This window comes from Desmodus rotundus, chromosome 12 (genome assembly GCF_022682495.2).
Source record: "Desmodus rotundus isolate HL8 chromosome 12, HLdesRot8A.1, whole genome shotgun sequence".
Taxonomy (NCBI): Eukaryota; Metazoa; Chordata; class Mammalia; order Chiroptera; family Phyllostomidae; genus Desmodus; species Desmodus rotundus.
In genome coordinates this window covers 19,584,670-19,606,338 of record NC_071398.1, presented here as the reverse complement: position 1 = coordinate 19,606,338, position 21,669 = coordinate 19,584,670, and the positions used below count along the sequence as shown (strand labels likewise).

The 21,669-nt window shown below is 40.6% G+C and overlaps 1 protein-coding gene and 1 non-coding gene across 2 annotated transcripts in view; both read left to right on the top strand.

Annotated features, from left to right (window-relative positions):
* The window catches only part of SF3B3 (splicing factor 3b subunit 3), a 41,285-nt gene that overhangs the window by 11,065 nt on the left and 8,551 nt on the right, over positions 1-21,669 (top strand). Inside the window, exons 7-18 of the mRNA XM_024556096.4 lie at positions 739-876; positions 1,018-1,121; positions 4,144-4,309; positions 6,318-6,413; positions 9,680-9,752; positions 15,039-15,190; positions 15,460-15,615; positions 16,362-16,517; positions 17,070-17,213; positions 18,713-18,835; positions 19,514-19,668; positions 20,998-21,172. Of these exons, the coding sequence (XP_024411864.1) occupies positions 739-876; positions 1,018-1,121; positions 4,144-4,309; positions 6,318-6,413; positions 9,680-9,752; positions 15,039-15,190; positions 15,460-15,615; positions 16,362-16,517; positions 17,070-17,213; positions 18,713-18,835; positions 19,514-19,668; positions 20,998-21,172 (1,638 nt within the window). The remainder of the gene's footprint in view (positions 1-738; positions 877-1,017; positions 1,122-4,143; positions 4,310-6,317; positions 6,414-9,679; positions 9,753-15,038; positions 15,191-15,459; positions 15,616-16,361; positions 16,518-17,069; positions 17,214-18,712; positions 18,836-19,513; positions 19,669-20,997; positions 21,173-21,669) is intronic.
* LOC112300893 (small nucleolar RNA SNORD111) lies at positions 411-502 on the top strand. The gene has a single exon (XR_002974440.2). It is a non-coding gene; the product is annotated as a small nucleolar RNA SNORD111 (small nucleolar RNA).

Below are 21,669 nucleotides of genomic sequence, written 5' to 3'. Positions count from 1 at the left end.
TCAGCCTCAGATTAGGTCTCTTCTTAGTATTAATTTAGAGATTCTGGAGTTAAACTTTATAGGAGTTACTTTCTGTAGTACATGGTGTCTAAGATTCCATCAGTTTTAGAAAACTTGAGAAATTTAGCAAATTAAATTCTTGGTAATGGGTAGAAAGTAATTGAGTTTGGCATTTATTGAACATCTAACTGCCAGGCGTCATACTTGCCTTTGGGGCTACAAAGAAGTATAAAACATGTTTTGCCCTTGAAGAGCCTATTCAAAGAGAGAAATACAAAAATACAAAAATCCAAAAATCCAAAAATCGTAGCCAAGGGAATGCCGTTAGGAATCAAGGAAGTTGATGCAGCACAGGGCTGATGATGGGTGGTTTGGATGGTGGTGTTGGGGCTGTGGATGGGTTTTGTCCACACCCCGGAGTGATTCACGTTTTAAAGTTTGTGTCTCTTTTCTGACATTTTTTTCTGGAGATAGTTTTTGCCTTACTGACCTGATTAGACTATAGAGTGGAATTATGGTTGGTTTTTCTGGTACCCAGGCTTTGTTATATTCATAGCAGACAAGAATTCTTAGGTTTTTATTTCTGTGGCTAGGAGGCTGCTCTAGGTCAAAGCTTGTATAGAGGGGCTCCAGGGGCCTGAGGCCGGGGGTAGCTTGTATAATCCCTGTTGGATAGGTGCTGAATTCCAGTGTAAGTACTCATTTCTAAGATGTTGGTCGTATATTTGATTTTGCTAGAATGACCTGGATGACCCTGAAAGAGGAATGATTTTTGTCTGCTCTGCCACCCATAAGACGAAATCAATGTTCTTCTTTTTGGCCCAAACTGAGCAGGGCGATATCTTCAAGATCACTTTGGAGACAGATGAAGATATGGTAAGCACACCATGTTTAGAGGGGGGTAAAGACTTAAGTGCAGTATTTTATTTGCTACTCTGCTTATGCTGTCTTAAAAAACTTCATGGCCTAGCTTTGTTTCACGCCTACACACTAGAATTTTTTTTCTTTTCATTCCAGGTTACTGAGATTCGGCTCAAGTATTTTGACACTGTGCCTGTTGCTGCTGCCATGTGTGTACTTAAAACAGGCTTCCTTTTTGTAGCATCAGAATTTGGAAACCAGTGAGTAATCCTTTTATTACCTTAGTTCACCCTGGTTACTGTAACAATTGCAAGAGGGAGATGTGGCTGCAAGGCCAGGGAGCTTTTTAAAGAATGTTTTAGCTCTGGCCAGTTGGTTCAGTTGGTTGGAGTGTTGTCCCATATATATACCAAAAAGGGTGCGGGTTTGAGTCCTGCTCAGGGCACACACCTAGGTTGTGGGTTCGTTTGATTCCAACGTGGTTGGTGTGGATATAGGAGGCAACTGATTGATGTTTCTCACATCGATGTTTCTTCCCTGATTCCTCCCCCTTTCTCTTTCTCTCTCTCAAATCAATAAACATATCTTTGGGTAAGGATTTTAAAAAATGTTTTAGTTTCTTTAAAACAAAAGTTACGCCTTTCCTTTTTACATTTTTTCTCTTGATTATTTCCTTCTACTTCAGGGGCTTTGATCTATACCTGTGGGTGGCTGCACAGCTTTAGAAGCGATCTCTTGAGCTTTTTGCTGGATATTTTATTGAATAAATATTGAACTACTTAGTATTAAACAGATGTTCCACAAGCACTTGCTTATACAAATCTAAAGAGAAGAAAAAAGAAAGCCAGTATGAGGGTGTGTTATTGAGGTTCCTGCCGTGGGCCGAGGGAACTCACTTCCAGGATGACCTGTTGAGCATGAAGCAGAGTGCCTCAGATTGCCTATCTGAAGGTTAACATCACCAGCTCCTCTGTTGGGTTCAAAGTTCCCCTGGGGGCATGAATTCTGTGTCAGGCAACCTCCCATAGGGTAGAAGTTCTTAGGGCAGAGAGTAGAAAGAAAGACCACTGTGTACAGCTGGGATGCTGATGAGTGAGATGGGTTTGATTTTGTGAGAAGTTAATCATTGCAATTTGGGGCAATAGAAACATGCTGTAGTGTTAGCTCATTTAATCTGTACACGACCTATTTATCAATCAGACACTAATTTAGCATTTGCTAAGTTCCAAGTGCTGTTTTAAGCACTTTACAAATATTAATGCATAGCATTCCCAAGAGACAGTACCATTATACATATGTCCCATTTACAGTTTGGAGAATTGGTTTACAGAGAATTTAAGAAACTTGATCACACAGCTAAATCTGATTCAAACCCCAGACCACGTGGTTCCAAAGTCTCTGCTCTTAAGCACAACACTAGTCTCAGAAATTGTTTTACAGTGAGATTCAGCTAAAGCGATCTTTACTGTGATCTTGACGATAGCCCATATTCTTCATTTATTAGACACTAGAAGTATCTTTGACAGGTGGTCTTTATTGTTGGCACATAGGCATCTTGCCTGAATAAGGAGTTCATATTAATTTTTTATGTGTGTGTTGTCTTCTCAATGCTTTTTGTAAATTGTTCTAGGATAATAACCCTATTTACTTTTTCATAGTTTAGCATAGACTGTGATGTGTTGACCAGAAGTGTTAAATGCTGAGGTTTATTGAGTATCTTGTGTATTTGAGATACTGATTTAATCAATTTGCTTCTAAGAAGCTGTATTGGATATTGTTCAAAGTGCTGTATACTTAAGGGCCAGCTTAGTACTTAATAAATATGACCAGTAGTTTGGTGTTTTATATTATTTTATTTTTAAATTATATTTTATTGATTATGCTATTAGAATTGTCCTGCTTTTTCCCCCTTTGCCCCCTTCCTCCCAGCACCTCCCACTCCCTCAGGCAATCCCCCCACCATTGTTCGTGTCCATGGGTCATGTGGGTAAGTTCTTTGGCTACTCTATTTCCTATACTGTACTTTACGTCCCCATGGCTATTCTGTACCTACTATTTATACTTCTTAATCCTGTCACCTCTTCACACATTCTCCTGCACACCCCCTCCCATCTCTTTATCTTTAACCTTTAGCATTTTAATTGTGATGTGCCTTGAAGTGGGCCTCTTTGTATCCATCTTGTTTGGGACTCTGCTTCCTGGACTTTCATGTCTATTTCCTCCGCCAAATTAGGGAAGTTTTCTTTCATTATTTTTTCAAATAGATTTCCAATTTCTTGTTCTATCTCTTCTTCTGGCACCCCTGTGAAGCAAATGTTATATTGCTTAAAGTTGTCCCACAGGTTGCTTACACTATCCTCATTTTTTTTTTATTATTCTTTTTTCTTCTTCTTGTGCTGATTCGTTGTTTTTTGCTTTCGTATATTCCAAATCATTGCTTTGATTCTCAGCTTCATCCACTCTACTGTTGTTTCCCTGTAAATTGTTCCTTATTTCAATTAGTCTATTCTTTTTTTCCAACTGTTTTTTATCCTGCTGAGGTCCTCACTAAGTTCCTTGAGCATCTTTATAACCAGTGTTTTGAATTCTGCATCTGACAGATTGCTTATCTCCATTCGTTTAGGTCTTTTTCTGGAGTTTTGATCTGTTCTTTCATTTGGGCCATGTTCTTTGTCTCATTTTGGCAGCCTCCCTGTGTTTGTTTCTGTGTATCAGGTAGAACTGCTATGACTCCGTGTCTTGGTAGTGTGGCTCGGTGTAGTTGGTGTCCTGTAGAGCCCAGTGGCACAGCCTCCCCTTTCACCCAAGCTGGGTAGTCGAGGTGCGACCTTTGTGTAAGCTGAGTACACCCTCCACTTGCAATTGAGTCTTGGTTGCTGTTGACAGATCAATGAGAGGGATTTACTCAGGCAGTCAGCTGCAAGGATTGGCTGTGACCACTGACCACCAGCCTATGCCCTCTGTGGGTCAGCTGTGCAGAGGCAGGTTGGTGGTACTCCAGAATGGTCCAGTGGAAGCCCAGTGTTTATAACCACTGTGATGCTGAGGTTCTTTCATTGTACCAGTTTGAATACAGTAGTCTTAATTTTTTTCATCCCTTTTCAATTTAAGAAAGAGAGAAACCTCAGGTAAGATTTCAAACTACTGATGCTGAATCAGAAATGCATGTTGTAATTTGGATTAGATATGTATAAAGTACTTTCATGAGCATTAATGTTGATGTCAAACAGTATCTTCAGACAGAAAATACTTTTAACTAAAGTCTTGTTTGCTTCTCTCCAGTTACTTGTATCAAATTGCACATCTTGGAGATGATGATGAAGAACCTGAGTTTTCATCTGCCATGCCTCTGGAAGAAGGAGACACATTCTTCTTTCAGCCAAGACCGCTCAAAAACCTTGTGCTTGTTGATGAGTTGGACAGCCTGTCTCCCATTTTGTTTTGCCAGGTGTGAGTCTTTCCAGTCACCTCCACAGGGAGCAGTGCTAGCCACTTGTTTTTGAATCTCAGTGAATTTAAAGTTTCAGTTCCAGTTAAATTAAGGCTTAGTCCAAGCACCAGGTTTGTCAGCATGTCTTTGGAATCACCAGAGTTGTAAAGGCGAAGCAGCCACGGTAGAAGTTGGGGGACTAAAACCCATTGTATAAGTTCTTGGGCTTGTTTGTTTGTTTGTTTAATTATAAAAAACTCATGTTCAGTGTAAAAATTCAAACCATACAATAGGTTAAAAGTAAAAGTCTTATCCCCAGTCTTTTCAAGCCCCACTCCACCGAGCCTGCTGCTATTGACAACTTGCGATTGCTTCCAGGCATTGTCTCTGCATCTGTGAGCATACACACATACAAATAACAAACAAATGCGTGTGTTACATTTTTCTTTTTAATGTAAATGGGCTCAGGTACTTCATAGAATTCTGAAACTGACCTTTTTAATGTAGCATATGAAAACCTATATTTATCTCATTTTTAACACTCATTTCCTCCTTAAAATTCTCCAGAGGGGGGGGGAAATTCTCCAGAGATACCTGCGATCAGTCAGTAACAGGCACTTTTTAATCACATCCTGAGGTGACCCTGGATGGGGATTGCGTCCCGTACACTAATACTCAACTGAGCAGGGATTTTACCATGCCTCTGTGTCCTGAGTTCCCGGGGACTGGGTGACCATTAGGGATCTCCTACCCTGTCTAGTTGGTCACACTCCTGGTGGGAGAGCGGTTTGCTCATTGGGTGCTGGGAAAACAGTCAGCATTCAAGCACTCTTCCTGATAAAATGGATCATTCTGAAATTAACTCCTTTTGTTGTTTATTTCTAAGAAAGGGTCAGTCCTCAGGGCAATAGAAAATAAATATTTTCTAATATGATTTCATCCCACCTTTCACTGGAATTTGAGGAAATAATAGTGTAAATAGTTTGTAGATCAGAATAAAATTAACAGGAAATTCAGGTATCTGTACTAGGGCTATAAGCACTTTTTATACCATGTATCTCTTTAGGAGCCTGGCGAGACATCTGGATCCCCTCTGAATATCTTTTTTTTTTTTAATTTATTTTTTGCTCAGTTACAGATGTCTGCATTTTCTCATGTCTTTTTAAGTGCATATAGTAGTAAACATGATAGTCAAGATAGCAAAGTATTTTATTAGTCCTGAAAAAGTAATATATGTGCTTCTTTATTAAGGCTTTAAATAATGAGATGGTGTCTTTAAAAAGGTGAGCAAAGTATTTTAAAGATCGATGTGAAGTCTGTGTTCAACCGACAGGCTCGTCCGTGTTAAAAGTAGGGTGCAGTGCTTCCTCGCCAGTCAGGACTTCTCAGGCAACTGTCCGGTTTGAGAAAACTACGAATCAAATAACTGGCCTCTTTTCACATGTTGACCAACAAATAATTGTCCTGGGAGCCAGCAGCTGGATGTCTAGGATGCCAGCAAGAGGACGTGGCTTCCCCAGTGGATGGCGACCAAGTGCAGAGTTACCCATTTGTTAGTTGGCGACATCACAGGAGCATCTGTAGATAGGGCATCTGTACACATATACAGTGTAATAGTAGATTTAATAAGTACAATTTTAAAGTGATGAGGGAAATAACTGGAGGTATTTATAAACTTTTGTGTTACATAAATAAGATTTTACTGATGAGAAGTCACAGATAGAAGATTATAGTTTGTATTTTATTTGGGAGGAAATGCTAAATTTCAGTTGGAGATTATAAAATGCTGCTATCACTAAGTTTAAAAAAAAAATTCTTTGCTAACTTAACTGGTACAGCCTTATGTTGATAAAACCCGTCTTCCACCTGGTTTGTTTTTGGAACATTTAGGCCTTTTCCTTTATACCCTGAAGGCCAGTAGCCAATATGTAATAAGCTTTATAAACTGCAATATGGTTTGCTCCCTGACAGTAATCAGGGATCAGTGTGAAAACTTAGCAGAAGTTGACTTATTTTTTTCCTGCAGATAGCTGATCTTGCAAATGAAGACACTCCACAGTTGTATGTGGCCTGTGGTAGAGGACCCCGGTCATCTCTGAGAGTCTTAAGGCATGGACTTGAGGTAAGATTGGAATTTCTAGATCATCTGCAGAGTTTGGAGGAAGGCATTGAAAAAACAGCCTGTGCTTTATTCTGACAAGATCTAAGATAAATTTAATGTTTCTATGAAAGAAAAAGGTTTTCTTTCTCCCCTATTTCCTTGAAGTTTTAAGTTTAAATGTCCTATTCCTTAACATGTGAGCACAGGCATATTTTTAAAAAACTGTCAAATGGATCCCTGGCTGGTGTGGCTCAGTGAAAGGTCACCAGTTTGATTCCCAGTCTGGGCACATGCCTAGGTTGTGGGCCAGGTCCCCAGTTGGGGTGTGCGAGAGGCAACTGATGTATGTTTCTCCCTTTCTTCCTCCTCTCCTCTCTATTTAAAAAAATTAAAATCTTTATAAAAAAACAAAACTGGCAAATGGAGATAAAAGGGGAAAAACATCTCTATTAGTTCCAGGCTTACTAGCCTTAAAGTGAAAATTAAGTTTTGGGACTTTTAACATTTTTAACTACTATATATTCTGTGTATGTATTTTTATATCTTATAAATTTATTCCTTATTATGATATGCTCTTAAGTCACATCATACTTAATTTTCTTCCCTTTTCCACTAAAGTGGATGATCAGAATTTATTTAATGAACCCTTTATGCTAGACATTAAAAATTGTCTTCTCAAATCACATCTATCCTCTTGATGTTAGTGTTGACCTTTTAGCAAATGCCACATATTTTTAAGATAATTCTTTTATTTTTCAAAACTTAAACCTTGGAAGCCACAGAGCAAAGTATATGTATATATATGCGTGTCTTTTCTTAAAAAAAAAAATTTCTATGTTTCATAAATTTAAAGATTCAGATGTTGAAAGAGCAGCATTAGGAACATTCACTGGCTAGAGTGAGGTTATGGCATAATAGAAAAAAGGTTTTTAGAATATGCACCACTTTAAGGGGTCTAGAGAAAGCCATATCCACAAGCCACATAAAGGAAACAGTTAATGTCACCACATGGGGAAAAGAGAGTCATGCGCTACAGGACTCTCAGGGTCTCCCAAGAGCCTGGCCCACCCAGGAAATCCTCTTGTCCTAACTGTGCAGGGTGCCTGTGGGAGCCACGAACTGCTCCAGGAGAAAGCAATGGAAATTTTGCTCTGCAATTTGCTTTCAGAGCTTGGGGTTGGCAAACTATTGGCTTCATTGCCTGTTTTTGTAGATTTTTATTGGAGCATAGCCAAGATGACCTTGGTTTTGAATTCTGGCCCTACCAGTTAGTAGCAAACCTTTTTAGGTAATAGCTTAACTAAACTTATGTTTCCTCTTCTGTAAAAATGAGCTTAATGGCACCTGCCTTAAATAATTGAAGTGTGAATTACCTAAGATAATGCACATAAAGCACTTAGCTCAGGGTCTGGCATATAATTGTTCAGTAAATGTTAGCTGTTAATATTGCCGTTCAGGGACTTTGACTTTTTGTTTTTGTTTTTTTGCATGTGTAAATAAATTTTTGACTGTCAGAACATTCATTAATCCACCCTGGCTGGTGTGGCTCAGTGGATTGGTGGCAGCCTGCAAACCAAAGGGTCATCGATTTCATTCCCAGTCAGGGCACATGTCTGGGGTGCAGGCCAGGTCCCCAGTAGGGCATGCACAAGAGGCAACCACACACTGATGTTTCCTTTCCCTCTCTTTCTCCTCTCTAAAAATAAATAAATGTTAAATTAAAAATAAAAACATTCATTAATCCACCAAATTCTTAATGATCCAAACCCAGTTTGGACCAATAATTCTTCATTAGTTATTACTCATTGGATGGTTTCTATTGAGCTGATGAAAGCTAGCATTCCTCCAAAAATGCACATAGGCATTTACAGAAAATTTTATGTACAATATAAGAAATAAAGGACCCAATTAATTATTTTTAGTCTCCCGCTCCTACCACTTTTTTCCAGATCTACAAAAAAAATTTTTTCTTAACGCTGTACACCTGAAACTAATACAAAATAATATTGACTATAAACTATAATTGAAAAATAAAATTTAAAAAATATTTGTTAAGTTGTTGAATATTACTTTGTATTTGAACCTTGTCTGGCTAGAGTATGGTCTCAGTTAAATAGGGGCAGTGTCAGATACTACATCTGATACAGAATGTAGCATATTCGATATGCACATTTTATTGATGATGAAATCTTTCAGGACTGTCCTGTACCATGATCGGGTATTCCTGCTGTTACTGCATTAGTGAGCTAAGAGAGGGGTAATGTCCTTCATGAATATACTTGAGTTCTTTCTACAAAATGTAGTTATGCAGTACAAATATATTAAGCAGTCTAATTGATTATTTCTAGGTCATTTAAAAATATTAAAATTTTTATTTTAGAACAGTTTTGGATTTACAAAAAAATTGCAAGGATAGTATAGAGCGGGGCTGTCAAACTCATTTTCACCAGGGGCCATGTCAGCCTTGCGGTTGTCTTCAAAGGGCCAAAATAATTTTAGGACTGTATAAATGTAACTACTCCTTAACTGTTAAGGAGTTTAAATTACACTCGGCCCTTTGAAGGCAACCATGGCCCTTTGGAGGCTGATGTGGCCCCCGGTGAAAATGAGTTTGACACCCCTAGTATAGAGAGTTCATGTATAACCCATTCTCAGTTTCCTTTCTAGATCATTTTGAGTTCATCCTAGACATTTTGTTTACTCTCATGTTTGAAAACCTGTAGGACATTCATAGGATTCTTGACTCCGACCTTCAGGAGCATAAAAATCTAGTGGGAAGGATAACATTTGTTCAAATCACTTTTTAGAAAAGTTCCTAAGAGGTGGTCATTGTGATTTCTGCGAGAGCTTACAGAAAGGAGAGATGTCTGCCAGCCAAGAGGCTAGGAAAGATTTTTTTTTTCCTAAAGAATGTAGCATTTGAAATGGTCCATAAAGAGAGATGAGATTTGGCTTTTGGGAGCTAGGGAAAGAAATGGGTGCCAATTCAGATGGTCTGATTGATTCCCACACACTCTCTTTGAGAGGAGGCAAGCACGTCATACCCAGCGGAAGCGTACAGTTTTGGCTGCAATAACTGCCCTCCCAGGTGTTTTGTCATTTCTTGCTAAAGTCTGTCATGGATATTGCCAATACTTCCAGCCTTTTTGGTTCTTATTTTCTTTTTTGGCTAGATGGTTACATTCTTTTAATCCAGCATACAGTGTGAACACTGCCTTTGGGACCTTATTGTCAGGGAGCTCAGTTCCATGCTCACTGGACCTGTGGTTTACCTCCTCTCCTGTCAGGTGTCGGAAATGGCTGTCTCTGAACTACCTGGTAACCCCAATGCTGTCTGGACAGTGCGCCGGCACATTGAAGGTAAGGAACCCTTTCCCAGCAGTCAAACAGAGGGTCTGGGTGCCGTTAATGATAGAAGGCTTAAGAGGCTGCATTGATAATATTTCTGTATCACTTTATCCAGCACCATATACTAGGAACTTTTTCTGGCTGGATCCAATGTTTTGAGGTGCTCCCAATCTGGATGCCTTCACCTACTACCTTTTGTGTGAATGGGTAATGTTTAGTACATACACACTTTTTTGGTATCATCGAGCTTTCATGTTCAGTGAATTCACCTGTAAGACACTGGTTCCATCTGTGTAAGAGGTATGGTGTGAGGGAGAGCTTTTGCTTCATTTTTCTTCAACCATGCTCTCCTGTTGTGCTGAAATCACAGTGGAATTGATGGTTATTCTCCGTGTTAGGAGACTGGTAAAGCTTGTTAATGAGTCCTGCTCGGTGGATGTGGTTATGCTTAAGGAAAGTGGAGATTGAATAGAATCAGAATTTTAGAGTGAATGGGAAAGGGGTGGAGGAAAGAGAGGCAGTCTGAGCTCCTACATAAAAATGGTCACCTCATCCTAAAATTATGAAAGCTGTGTGCAAATGCATAGTAGTGTAACAGCAGGAAAGTCTTGTGACAACTGAATTTCAGTCCCTTAGAAGTAAAACTCAGTTCTCATTTTCCCTTTGATTTACTTTGGGCTGTAGGTCATTTCTATTCCAAGACCTCATTTTCCTCTTCTTCCCTTAGGAATGCAGGGCTGATGAGTAAGATCACCCTGGCCAGCATACAAAGCTTTTCCAAGAAAACAGCTGGATATATTCCTGATATTTAGATGTTGTCGTGTGGAACGAATTTAAGGGAGCTGGGAAATGTGTAGGAGGGAAACCTCTTTCTATTGGCAAACACATTTTGGTGGATTTTATTTTCAAGTAGGCACTGGAATCAAGTCTGAGTTAAGAAAAAAAGAAATGATGAATAGGAAATTAGATTAATTTTAGCTGAGAGGATAATTAAACAATTGATTTTGAAGGATTTCCGTACTACATGTAATGTCATAAAGAAACTGATGAGCGTTGATGTTCACTTTTAGCTTGGTGGCTTTTTGACTTAATGGCTCTTGAAAACATTGCCTAGACTGTTTGAATTAAAGAGATCCTTTGAGATAAAAACCATTGTGCTTCCCCCCCTTGTTTGTTTATTTCACTTAAATTGTTTTAAAATAGGTTTAGATTTGCAGGAAAGTTACTGTCATTTTTATTAAGGCAGTAAATCACAGGTTGACTGTCCCATGATAGTTCACCACAGTTATAGAAATTGAAAGCTCTGAATTGCAACCCAGTGCTCACTTGACTGACCCTGCAGTGGGAGTCTGTGGTTCTTGCTGGTTTGTTAGCATATCTGTACTCTCATCCTGCAGTCTTCTGAGTGCCCGCTGTGTGCACAGAGTAAGAAAGGTCCCTACTTTCAGAGCGCTTGCCCTCTTAAAGTATACCAGACCATTGTGCGTTTTGATGTGATGGAAGGCACAATAAGCACATTGCCAAGGAGGGAGGGAATGGGCATGTGTTTGAGAAGCAGGGAAGGCTTTTGGACAATGTTTGATAAGTTAGTGATAAACAGTATGGTACATGATGGAATTCATCGCTGAAAATTTTTCTCCTCTAAACACCAAAATCTAGGCAAAGTACATTTTGATAAATTTTACTCTCTAGAAACCATAATTTGGGCTATTATCCACAAAAACAGATCTGGTTCTGTCTGCTCATTCTCTTTCCAGATACCCAAGTTACTCTTGAGTGAACAACCCACATGTCCACACATGCTACAGTCTTCCAGGCAATTACTAACCTCGGCTGGTACTTGGCGATGCACACTACCAATACCAAGCCTTTTTTTCTCTTCCACAGGTGGCTGGTGAAGGTGCTGATCACCACAGGTGTGTACTTACTGCTAGGGTCTACCCTGGGGTCGTAGAGTTTACCCAGGGAGAGGGATCTACACAGAATATTGAGGCTGCCCTGATGGCATCTTTCAGAGGGTAACTGCAGTTGGATGTCCTTGTGCATTACAATAATGCACACCCATCTGCCTGTATATTAAATGGTCTGAGCAGGAATCAACTTGTCTTATTTTCTCCTACAGAATGTGGAAAATATGACTGATTTATCTTTAAGCTGAAGGAGCCTGTAGCTAGAAACCTTAGCTTCATACTCTCCCTTGGAGGGTTTTTTTTTTTTTTAAGATTTTATTTATTCATTTTTAGAAAGAGGGAGAGAAGGTAGGGAGAGAAACATCAATGTGTGTTTGCCTCTCAAGTGCCCCCCACTGGGGACCTGGCCCCACAACCCAGGCATGTGTCCTGACTGGGAATCAAATCGGTGACCCTTTGGTTCATAGGTTGGCCCTGAATCCACTGAGCCACACCAGCCAGGGCCCTATCCCTTGGAGTTTTGTGTGTTCCAGGTATACTAAGTTAAAGATTGGACTCTAGAGAAAACCCCCCGCCCCTTTTTTGAGTATAATATGAGACAAGACAAGCACTGAGTAGTCTGGGTATAAAATGAGAATGAAGGCTTAAATTTTGTGGACGGTCAGTGATGTTGGCCTTCCAAGTAGTAAGCTTATTGAGCCTCAGACACTAAAGCAGGGGACGAAGAAGAAAGCATCCTCTGTGTTGGGGTGCTTCAGCAGTGCTCAGAGAGGTAGACGTCCTATTTAACTGAGCAAAGGTGCGTTCTCATACCCTAACGAAGTCTTCACTGAGGTGTGAGCTGGTATTGCATATGAAGCTTGCAGCCCCTGGGTAGAGGCAGTCTGGATATTTATAGTTTGTAGTCATTTACTTGACTGGAGCTTGATTTTTGTTCTGAACTCCAGCTTTTAACGTATAACCTCCTTAAGACACAAGAGCTACTAATCTGCTGCAGGTCCTCCTTGCTGTAAAGTAGAAAAGGTAGAGGTCACAGTGTGATTAGTATTCACAGGGTAATGGATATTTTGAGAAAATCTGTGCTGTTATGCAGCTTTCAAGTGTTAGTCCTTGCTCTACCGCTTGTTGAATTGCCCTATTTAAGTCCACTGAACAAGTCTTTATTTTATATCTGAGCAGTGGGGCCTTGGGCCAAAGGGAAGATAAAGGACCCAGGTAGTCCTCCCTCCCTCCACCCCATTCTCTTGCGTGTCAGGTAAAAGTTGTATGGTCTCTTCTCTGGAAGCCCCCTTTTCCTCATGACCAAAGGAAGAGACAGGAAATGCCGGCTAGTTACAGCCCTTCTTGGTTGGGCTTTAATTTGCTCTGGCACAACTTTTAAGATATTAGGTTTCAGTAATGAGAACATGGGAAAGTATACAATATTCATATAATGTTAAAATTAAGCAATTCCTGTTATTTTTACACACCAAAAGTTTCCAGTTCAAAAATTGAGAGCTGGGGTAGAGCTTCCAGGTTTGGTGTCATGTGGAGAAGGACCCTGGTTTTGTTGTACACTGTAAAGATGGCTGTTTCAGGGACAGCCGTGAGTGTGAACAGTGCCGTCTTACACTCCCATTTTGTAACGTGTCCCCACAGCTTTCAATAATCTGAAGGGTCTGCTCATCTACTGTTACTCCTTATGATTTGGAAACTGAATTCTTACTCTGGATTCCTTGTATAGCCATTAGATACACCCATTGGGAAAGGTCTTTGATCCTTACCTCTCAGCTACCCACCCAGTCAGTGCACGCATGTATTACTAACAAGCAAAACAGTACTTGTCTATGTGTGAAGCAGTTTCCTATCTCACACGTATTTCTATATATGTCTTTAAAAGTGCTGATTGCAACCTACCAAATTGATTTTATGTCCTGCTGATGGGTCAGGACACAACTACTATAGGCTACAGCAATAATATATCTTCACCGGTCCTCTCTTTTTAAATAAAAAACAGATTCTGCCGAACTAATCCAGTAATTTTTTTAAAAGATTTTATTTATTGTTAGATGAAGGGAGAGAAACATCACTGTGTGGTTGCCTCTCCCGCACCCCCAACTAGGGGGGTGACGTGTACTGACTGAATCAAACTGGCGACCCTTTGTTTTACAGGCAGGTGCTCTGTCTGCTGAGCCGCACCACCCAGTAACCTTCCTTCAGTTGAACCACTTTGAGATTGTTCACAACCCATACGGTGTCCTTGATTGTGAGTGGGGTGGATCAACCGTTAGTCACTTAGCTCTGACAAAGGCTCTGCTCAGGCAGACTGCTGCTTCTGTTAAGTGTGAGGTGGCCACTCCGTATTTAGTACCTTGTTTACCTGTCATTTTGTCCCTTGTTTACCTGGTGTCTGTGAGGGACAGAAGGGGGGATTCAATACAGAAAATTCAAGGGTAAAGTAGGGAAATCTTAAAAATAAATGTTCCTTTATTTAGTATTTATCAAACTTTATGCTGAACATCGTGCCAGATGTGGAAGACACACAAAAGCCGTTTTATGTTGTAGGATGGAATGTATGGGAAATCGATGGCCTTTAACTGTGGGATCTGCATGAGAAACTTTTGAGTTTGCCAGTATACCTCAGGTCCTCTGACTTCCTTGAGAAACTCATTAGTGTTTGTTTATCCAATTATATTTAATTAAATGAAAAGCAAATCCTAATAGGATTGCTCATGACTACTGAATAGTTGTATTTTAAATAGTGAAAAACTAGAGAGGTCAAGAACTGACAATATAAACAATTTCCCCTCCCTACTTCCTGGTTGTCCTGTGTTCTAGAGAGGTCAAGGACTGACAGTATAAACAGTTTCCCCTCCCTACTTCCTGGTTTCCTAGTGTACTTATGTCATTTCTATTGGGACATCCGAGAACTTCAGTTTCCAGCCCTAGAATGACTTAGTGTTATGGAGCCTTCAGTAATCTGTTTTATTTATTACATCTTGTATTCCCACATAAGCTTCATTTGGAAGAAGCTTGTGATTGGCATCTGGACAAATAAGTTTAGTTTCAGTGTATATTAATATTGTACTATTCAAATTTTCTTCATTTCTCTTGATTCCCTTGCTTTGTCCTCTTCCATTTGTCCAGCTAATATCCCAAGAAGATACTAGTTTTCAGAGGTATTTGATGTGGGCATATCTACTCAATGTATTCAGGCATTTAAGGAAACATTAGTAGGCTCTTAGGACCCGCACCTTTTGGACCATCCCCTGCTGCTTGTCGCATGACCGTGATGACCACACGTAGAAGTGCCTTGGAAGGTTTCTGAAGAGAACACTTAGTGTGTCTCGTTTGGCTTTGTAGCTAGTGGCTTACTAGCTAACCAGCTCCTTTCTTCTTCCTTTTTCAGATGAGTTCGATGCCTACATCATTGTGTCTTTCGTGAATGCCACGCTCGTGCTGTCTATCGGAGAGACTGTGGAGGAAGTGACTGACTCCGGGTTCCTGGGCACCACTCCAACCTTGTCCTGCTCCTTGTTAGGAGATGACGCCTTGGTGCAGGTGAGGGTTCTCAGAGAGCTGCTTACCTACTCAACTTGGTTCTCTCTTTGCCCTCATTATGTAAGCTTCTGTGTTCACCTTAATGAGCTTTGAACTTCTTTAAAGATGACCTTGCCTGGGGCCTAGCACCTCTTTTGTCATTGACCCAACTAGTGCTTCAAATGCAGGGGTTCCAGATCTGACAGTGACAGGCAGACCCGATAAGTGTGAGGGTCAGTGCTGCACACTGTGTCAGATTGCTGAAGGCAGGTTTCCTGGTGTTACTGCAGGTGTATCCTGATGGCATTCGGCACATACGAGCAGACAAGAGAGTCAATGAATGGAAGACCCCTGGGAAGAAGACAATTGTGAAATGTGCAGTGAACCAGCGACAAGTAGTGATTGCCCTGACAGGAGGAGAGCTGGTCTATTTTGAGATGGATCCTGTATGTTATTTTATCATTTCCTATGGGACTTGTGTAGGGTCCAGAGGTAAAGATGGGAGCTATAGTCCAGCTATCTAGATTATATTCACAAGAAAGAGAACTGAGGAGGGAAATTGTCCACAAGCCAATTTGAAACTTTACTGGGGGAAGTTGGAGGTAGGTAAGTTAGTGTCTTAATTCTAATTAGTTATGAAATCCCATTTTATCAGTAAAACACTTGATTCTCCTGCCCTTCACACTCTACTTTTCCACCATGTATTTGTCATAGGATTAATTTCTGAAATCTGAATCCATTTTATAAACTTTCTTACGCTTTTTTAAATGGAAGGATTTTGGGTATACTTAATTATGCTCTCGGGGTTTGTGGATATGGCCAGTTTAGAGTCTGACTGTACCTGTGATTGAGATTTCTTTGTTTTTAACTTCACATGTGAATTCTCTCTCACCCAAAATATTCTCGTGAACAAATAAACAATTTTATATGTTTTCATTTCCTGAGAGCTAGTTTGGCTTAGAAATTCTGTGGCACATTGTACTTATCAAAGTTCTCTTGATTCTCTTATCAATAATTTTGCTTCCCACTAGCCTTTAAAGAATCTCAAGTAGAGAAATTCTTGGTCATTGATTATAGTGAGAGGAGTGAGAGGAAGCAAAAAGGAACTTAAAAGTCACCCTTCTTTCCCTGGGCCCACGGTTTGGGTGTGAGTTAGAGTGACTTGTGACCTCTCTTGTCTTCGCCCCTGCAGTCAGGACAGCTGAACGAGTACACGGAGCGGAAGGAGATGTCAGCAGACGTGGTGTGTATGAGTCTGGCCAATGTTCCTCCTGGAGAGCAGCGGTCTCGCTTTCTGGCCGTGGGACTGGTAGACAACACTGTCAGAATCATCTCCCTGGACCCCTCAGTGAGTGTCGCCTCCACTTCAAAGATCTTCCTGTTGGAACCTGAGGACCTGGCCCACTTCTGATGTCTGTCTCTGAGATCAGCTGGGCTGGGCCCTGAAATCTACACCTGTTGCTTCTGGATACTGTAGCAGCACATTTTAGGAGTCTTCTGCAATGATTTAAAGATGCTGATCTGAGACTTCTAAACACTTCATTGGCTTAAGCCTTGACTCTCTCTAATAGTTTTTTTTGAGAATCCCAAGACTGTCTTTGTAGGAAAGGACTTGGACTGGCTCCAGGGCCTTAGATGACTTTTAGGGAGGATGTGCCCTTTGCTTATGTACTTTATTTGCCCTATTATCCACTTTGACAAAAAAAGGAAAACATGATCCTCTACAGAGCTTATTTTTAGATTCAGTTTAGCTAGTAACCCACTACTCATTTACAGCTCACTCCTCAGGTTTTCCCTGTGCACAAGAAAGTTGTTCTTTACTCCTAGAATTAGATTTCTCTGGGTAGGTTTTTTTCCCAAATTAGGCATTTCTTATGTTTTATTCTTTTTTCTTCCTTAGGACTGTTTACAACCTCTGAGCATGCAGGCTCTCCCAGCCCAGCCTGAGTCCTTGTGTATTGTGGAAATGGGTGGGACTGAGAAGCAGGATGAGCTGGGTGAGAGGGGCTCTATTGGCTTCCTATACCTGAATATTGGGCTGCAGGTAAGAAATCCACAGAGGCACATTATTGGTGTCAGGTCTTCTTTAGGTTTCATGCTGCTCTGTGTTCCTCATTTTTCAGCTCTAATTAGAACAAATAAGGATTGGGAAAAAGTATTTTCGTAAAGAGTCTTTGATGAAAATGGACTGCCTTCACTTCTCTGGGTCAGGACTAGGTGAGGTCCTCAAGAGTTACCTTAGTTCTCACAATACGCAGCTTTCCAAACTGATAACCTCACAGTTCCTAATGGGCTCCATTAACAATAAAGGACCTCTAACGTGCGGTTACCTAAGTAGCTGAGCTCTTCCTGGCATGAAAAGCAGGAACTTAAGGATCAGATAGTATCAGGGTTTTTGACCATATACATTTTTTTTTCTTTAATGATTAGTTACTCAAAATACATAGTCTAGTCCAGGTACTTTTTGCTTTTTAACTTTATTTCCTAATTTAGAAATTGTCCAAATGGCACAAAGTTAGAAAGACCAATGTAATTAATTTCTAATACCCATCACCAGTTTTAGCAATTACCAACTTTGGCTCTTGTTTTATCTATCCCCCTCTTTCTCTTGGAGTATTTAAAGCAAATCCAACAGTAATTCTTTAATATCATCTGTCTTCTTGTCCTTGTTCCAATTTTTTTTTGTCCCCCACAATGTATTTGATTCTGCTCGGGATCTGCATAAAGATGTGTAAAGTTTGCATCTGCTGATATATATTTTTGTTTCTTTTAATAACTGCCCCATCCTCATTTTTGCTTTATTTTAAAGATTTTATTTATTTTTAGAGAGAGGGGAAGGGAAGGAGAAGGAGAGGGAGAGAAACATCAATGTGTGGTAGCCTCTCATGCAACCCCATCTGGGGACCTGGCCTGCAATCTAGGCATGTGCCCTGACTGGGAATTGAGCTGGTGACCTTTCAGTTTTCAGGCCAGTACTCAGTCCACTGAGCCCCACCAGCCAGGGCTAGCGACCACTTTTAACAGTGCGTGTATTTTATTTATTGATTTATAAAAGAGTTTTAAATTTTCTTTTTAGAGAGGGGGGAAGTCAGGGAGAAAGAAAGGGAGCGAAACATGTCAGAGAGAAACAAGAGTTGTTAGCGAGAAACATCAATTAATTGCCTCTCGTAAGTGCCCTGAACAGGGGCCAAACCCACAACCCAGGCATGTGCCTTGACCAGGAATTGAACACTTGACATTTCACTTTGTGGGATAGCGCTCCAACCAACTGAGCCAAACCCATTAGGACAGAATTTAACATACATGGTAAAAAGAGGGGAAAAAAAATTTAAGGATATACAATGAAAAATACATGTGCTTTTTCACTTAGTGTATGCTCAGTAACTATTAGAGTGAGTGATTTAGTGAGAGAATGAGTGAATGATTGGTCGATTATTAGGATATTCTTTAAGTCATTTCCTTCTATCTGTACTTAGTATATAAAGTGGCCAAGAGAACTTGCATCATGGGTAGGCTTAACCCATGCCTCTTCTGTTTCGTTAGAATGGTGTGCTGCTGAGAACTGTCCTGGACCCTGTCACTGGGGATCTGTCTGACACCCGCACTAGGTACCTGGGGTCCCGTCCTGTGAAACTCTTTCGTGTTCGGATGCAAGGCCAGGAGGCAGTAAGTAATGAAAGGGGGCAGGCAGCATGTTTGGATGTTAGTGAATCAGAGAACGTAAATCCTCTTGGTGTAAGCTTTACTTTTGTTTCACCCGCATATGGTTAGTTTGGCATTAGCTCTGCCTTGGTTATTTTATTTAATTCATGTTGGAAGTTTTGGGTCCCTTAATACCCAGAGTTTCTTAACTGGGGTTCCATAGCACTCTGTGATTTGGCTATAGGTAAGTTGGGATATTGATCCATTCAGTCCTCAGGCTAGAGAGATGGAGCAGCCCGAGAGTTGGCTGGATGAATACCTCCCAGGCAGGGCAGCTTGTATCAATGTCATGTTTTAATATGTAACGAGGAAAGGATCTTTATGACTAAGAATATTAGTGTTTCTGGGTATTTTGCTAGTTCTTATTCCTGCATTTAATCCTTGCAACACTCCACCCTTGTGATAGTGTTCCCATTTTGCACACCTGGAAACAGGCTCAGAGAGATGGAGTACTTACACAGTTTGAGCAAATAGTAAGCCATATTGCCTCTTCTGTAGGCTTCTTTTTCTTCAGGTAACCTTTTAGGTTTCTAAAATTTATTGGGATATTCTGCAGTCTGAAATTTGGGGATAGGGTGTTTACTCAGCATACTACAGTTGAGTTTTCCCCAAGCTTATTGGAGGTGTTTTTTCTTTCCTTAGGTGTTGGCCATGTCAAGCCGCTCGTGGTTGAGTTATTCTTACCAATCTCGTTTCCATCTCACCCCCCTGTCTTATGAGACCCTGGAATTTGCATCTGGCTTCGCCTCTGAACAGTGTCCTGAGGGCATTGTGGCCATCTCCACCAACACTCTGAGGTGACAGAGTCCCACAGTTGAAGCTCAGTAGGAAGCCTTCTGCCAAGGCTTGGACTTTGCCAGAGTTTTGGAAGAAGTTATAAAGATACGGCAGAGAGCCGACTAGAGTGTTGCAATTGAAACCTTTATTTGACTCAGTGTTTAAGTACCTGGTAGCCAAGTTTTGGTGTTTGGCATTTTAGCTTCTGGTTAGATTTTTAGGGCCAAGTTTTAAAAGTTAACAGTACAGTTCAGTGTTCTTGAGATTGAAGGACTTTTTTGGTGTTTTTTTTTTTTTTTTTTTTTTTTTTTTTTTAAGACTTATTTACTTTTAATTGAGGGGGACGGGGAGAAAGAGAGAGAGAAACATCAGTGTTCAAGAAATACAGGGATCAGTTGCCTCTCACGTGCCCCCAACTGGGGACCTGGCCCACAACCCAGGCGTGTGCGCTGACTGGGCATCAGACCGGCGACCTTTCAGCTTGCAGGCTGCGCTCAGTCCATGGAGCCGCACCGACCGGGGCGCAATTTTAAGGTTCTTGTTTGCCAGCGCAGTGCCGTTGGATGAGCTTCAGAGCATGATCACTCATAACCTTTCCTCACTCTGTCTTGTCATTTGCAGTGTTACATCTTAAGTTTCAACCTCAGTATAAATTGTTTAGGCCTTTTTTTGCTATTTGACAGACTACAGTTTACACTGATAATGTTGGAGTGAGCACTGTTTATATTGCAAGCTGGAAAATAGCCTGTTCAGTTTGACTTTCTCAAGAGTTGGGTGGGGGGGGGGTTGATTTTTTTGTTTTGTTTTTTATTTAACATTTTAATGCCCCACCCATATTGTTGATGTCCTGGTTATAACTATTGACTCTTCACTGTGGACTCATAGATTTAATAAAGCTTAGGTGATGTTTGTTCAGGAGGCCATTTACTTTATTTTATGCAAACCATCAGCACAAATACCACATAACTTCAGGTAATTGAAGTGCTTCGCAATAATTTTGAAGTTGATGCTCTTTAATTTAGGGTTTTTCAGTAAAAAAGAAGAAATTTTAACTTGTCATTATCACATTATCACCGGAGTGAAAAAAGATTCCTTCGAGGAAGGGTTTCACTTGAAAACTAGAATTCTCATGAAACACAGTGATGGGCTACTGCCAAAGTGAAGAGCCCTTCCCTGTCTTTGTCTCCTGTGGAGAATCTTCTAGATTAAAGTCTGTTGTTTCATGTTGCCTGATGCCAACATTAGAGTTTAGGGATTGATATGTTTGCCGTTACATTCATGGACTACTTGAACACCAGTTTCTAGGTTCTGAGTGAGTGACCTATTAACTCCCTTTCTTTTTGACGTAGGATTTTGGCGTTGGAGAAGCTAGGTGCTGTGTTTAATCAAGTAGCCTTCCCACTGCAGTACACACCCAGGAAATTTGTCATTCACCCGGAGAGTAACAACCTTATCATCATTGAGACTGACCACAATGCCTACACTGAGGCTACAAAAGCTCAGAGGAAGCAGCAGATGGCAGAGGTAATGAGACTGACCTTCAGGGTTTGATTAAAAGGTGCTAGTGTAAAATTGTGTTGAAAGTTTAAACACCTGTAATTATTATTATTTGTTATATGTAAAGATCCAGGCTCTTTTGGGGTCCTTCGGACAGAGCCCTTTGCCAAAGTCCTTGGTTTTAGAGGCTTTCTTGTGACTCAGGGCTAATATACTGACGTGGGTTTATTCAGTATTTAGCCCCCTCTCTGGAACAGAGTTCTTCAGTCCTTGAGCTACCAAAAGAGTCTGTTATGTGTGTCCTGGATTGGATTCAGGCCCAAAGGAGATAGCTTTCATATTCCCCACAACACTGGATTCTTCCAGAATCATTTCTGAGCAAAAGACAAGTATCCCCAACCATGTAAAACTGTATCTGGTCTGGAAGAGAGGAGACAGGTAGACTTAGCAAGATGGGTTAGGTAGGAAAATGGTGTTGTCATTTTTATGTTTCTCAGACCACTGTTCAACTATTCGCCAGAGCT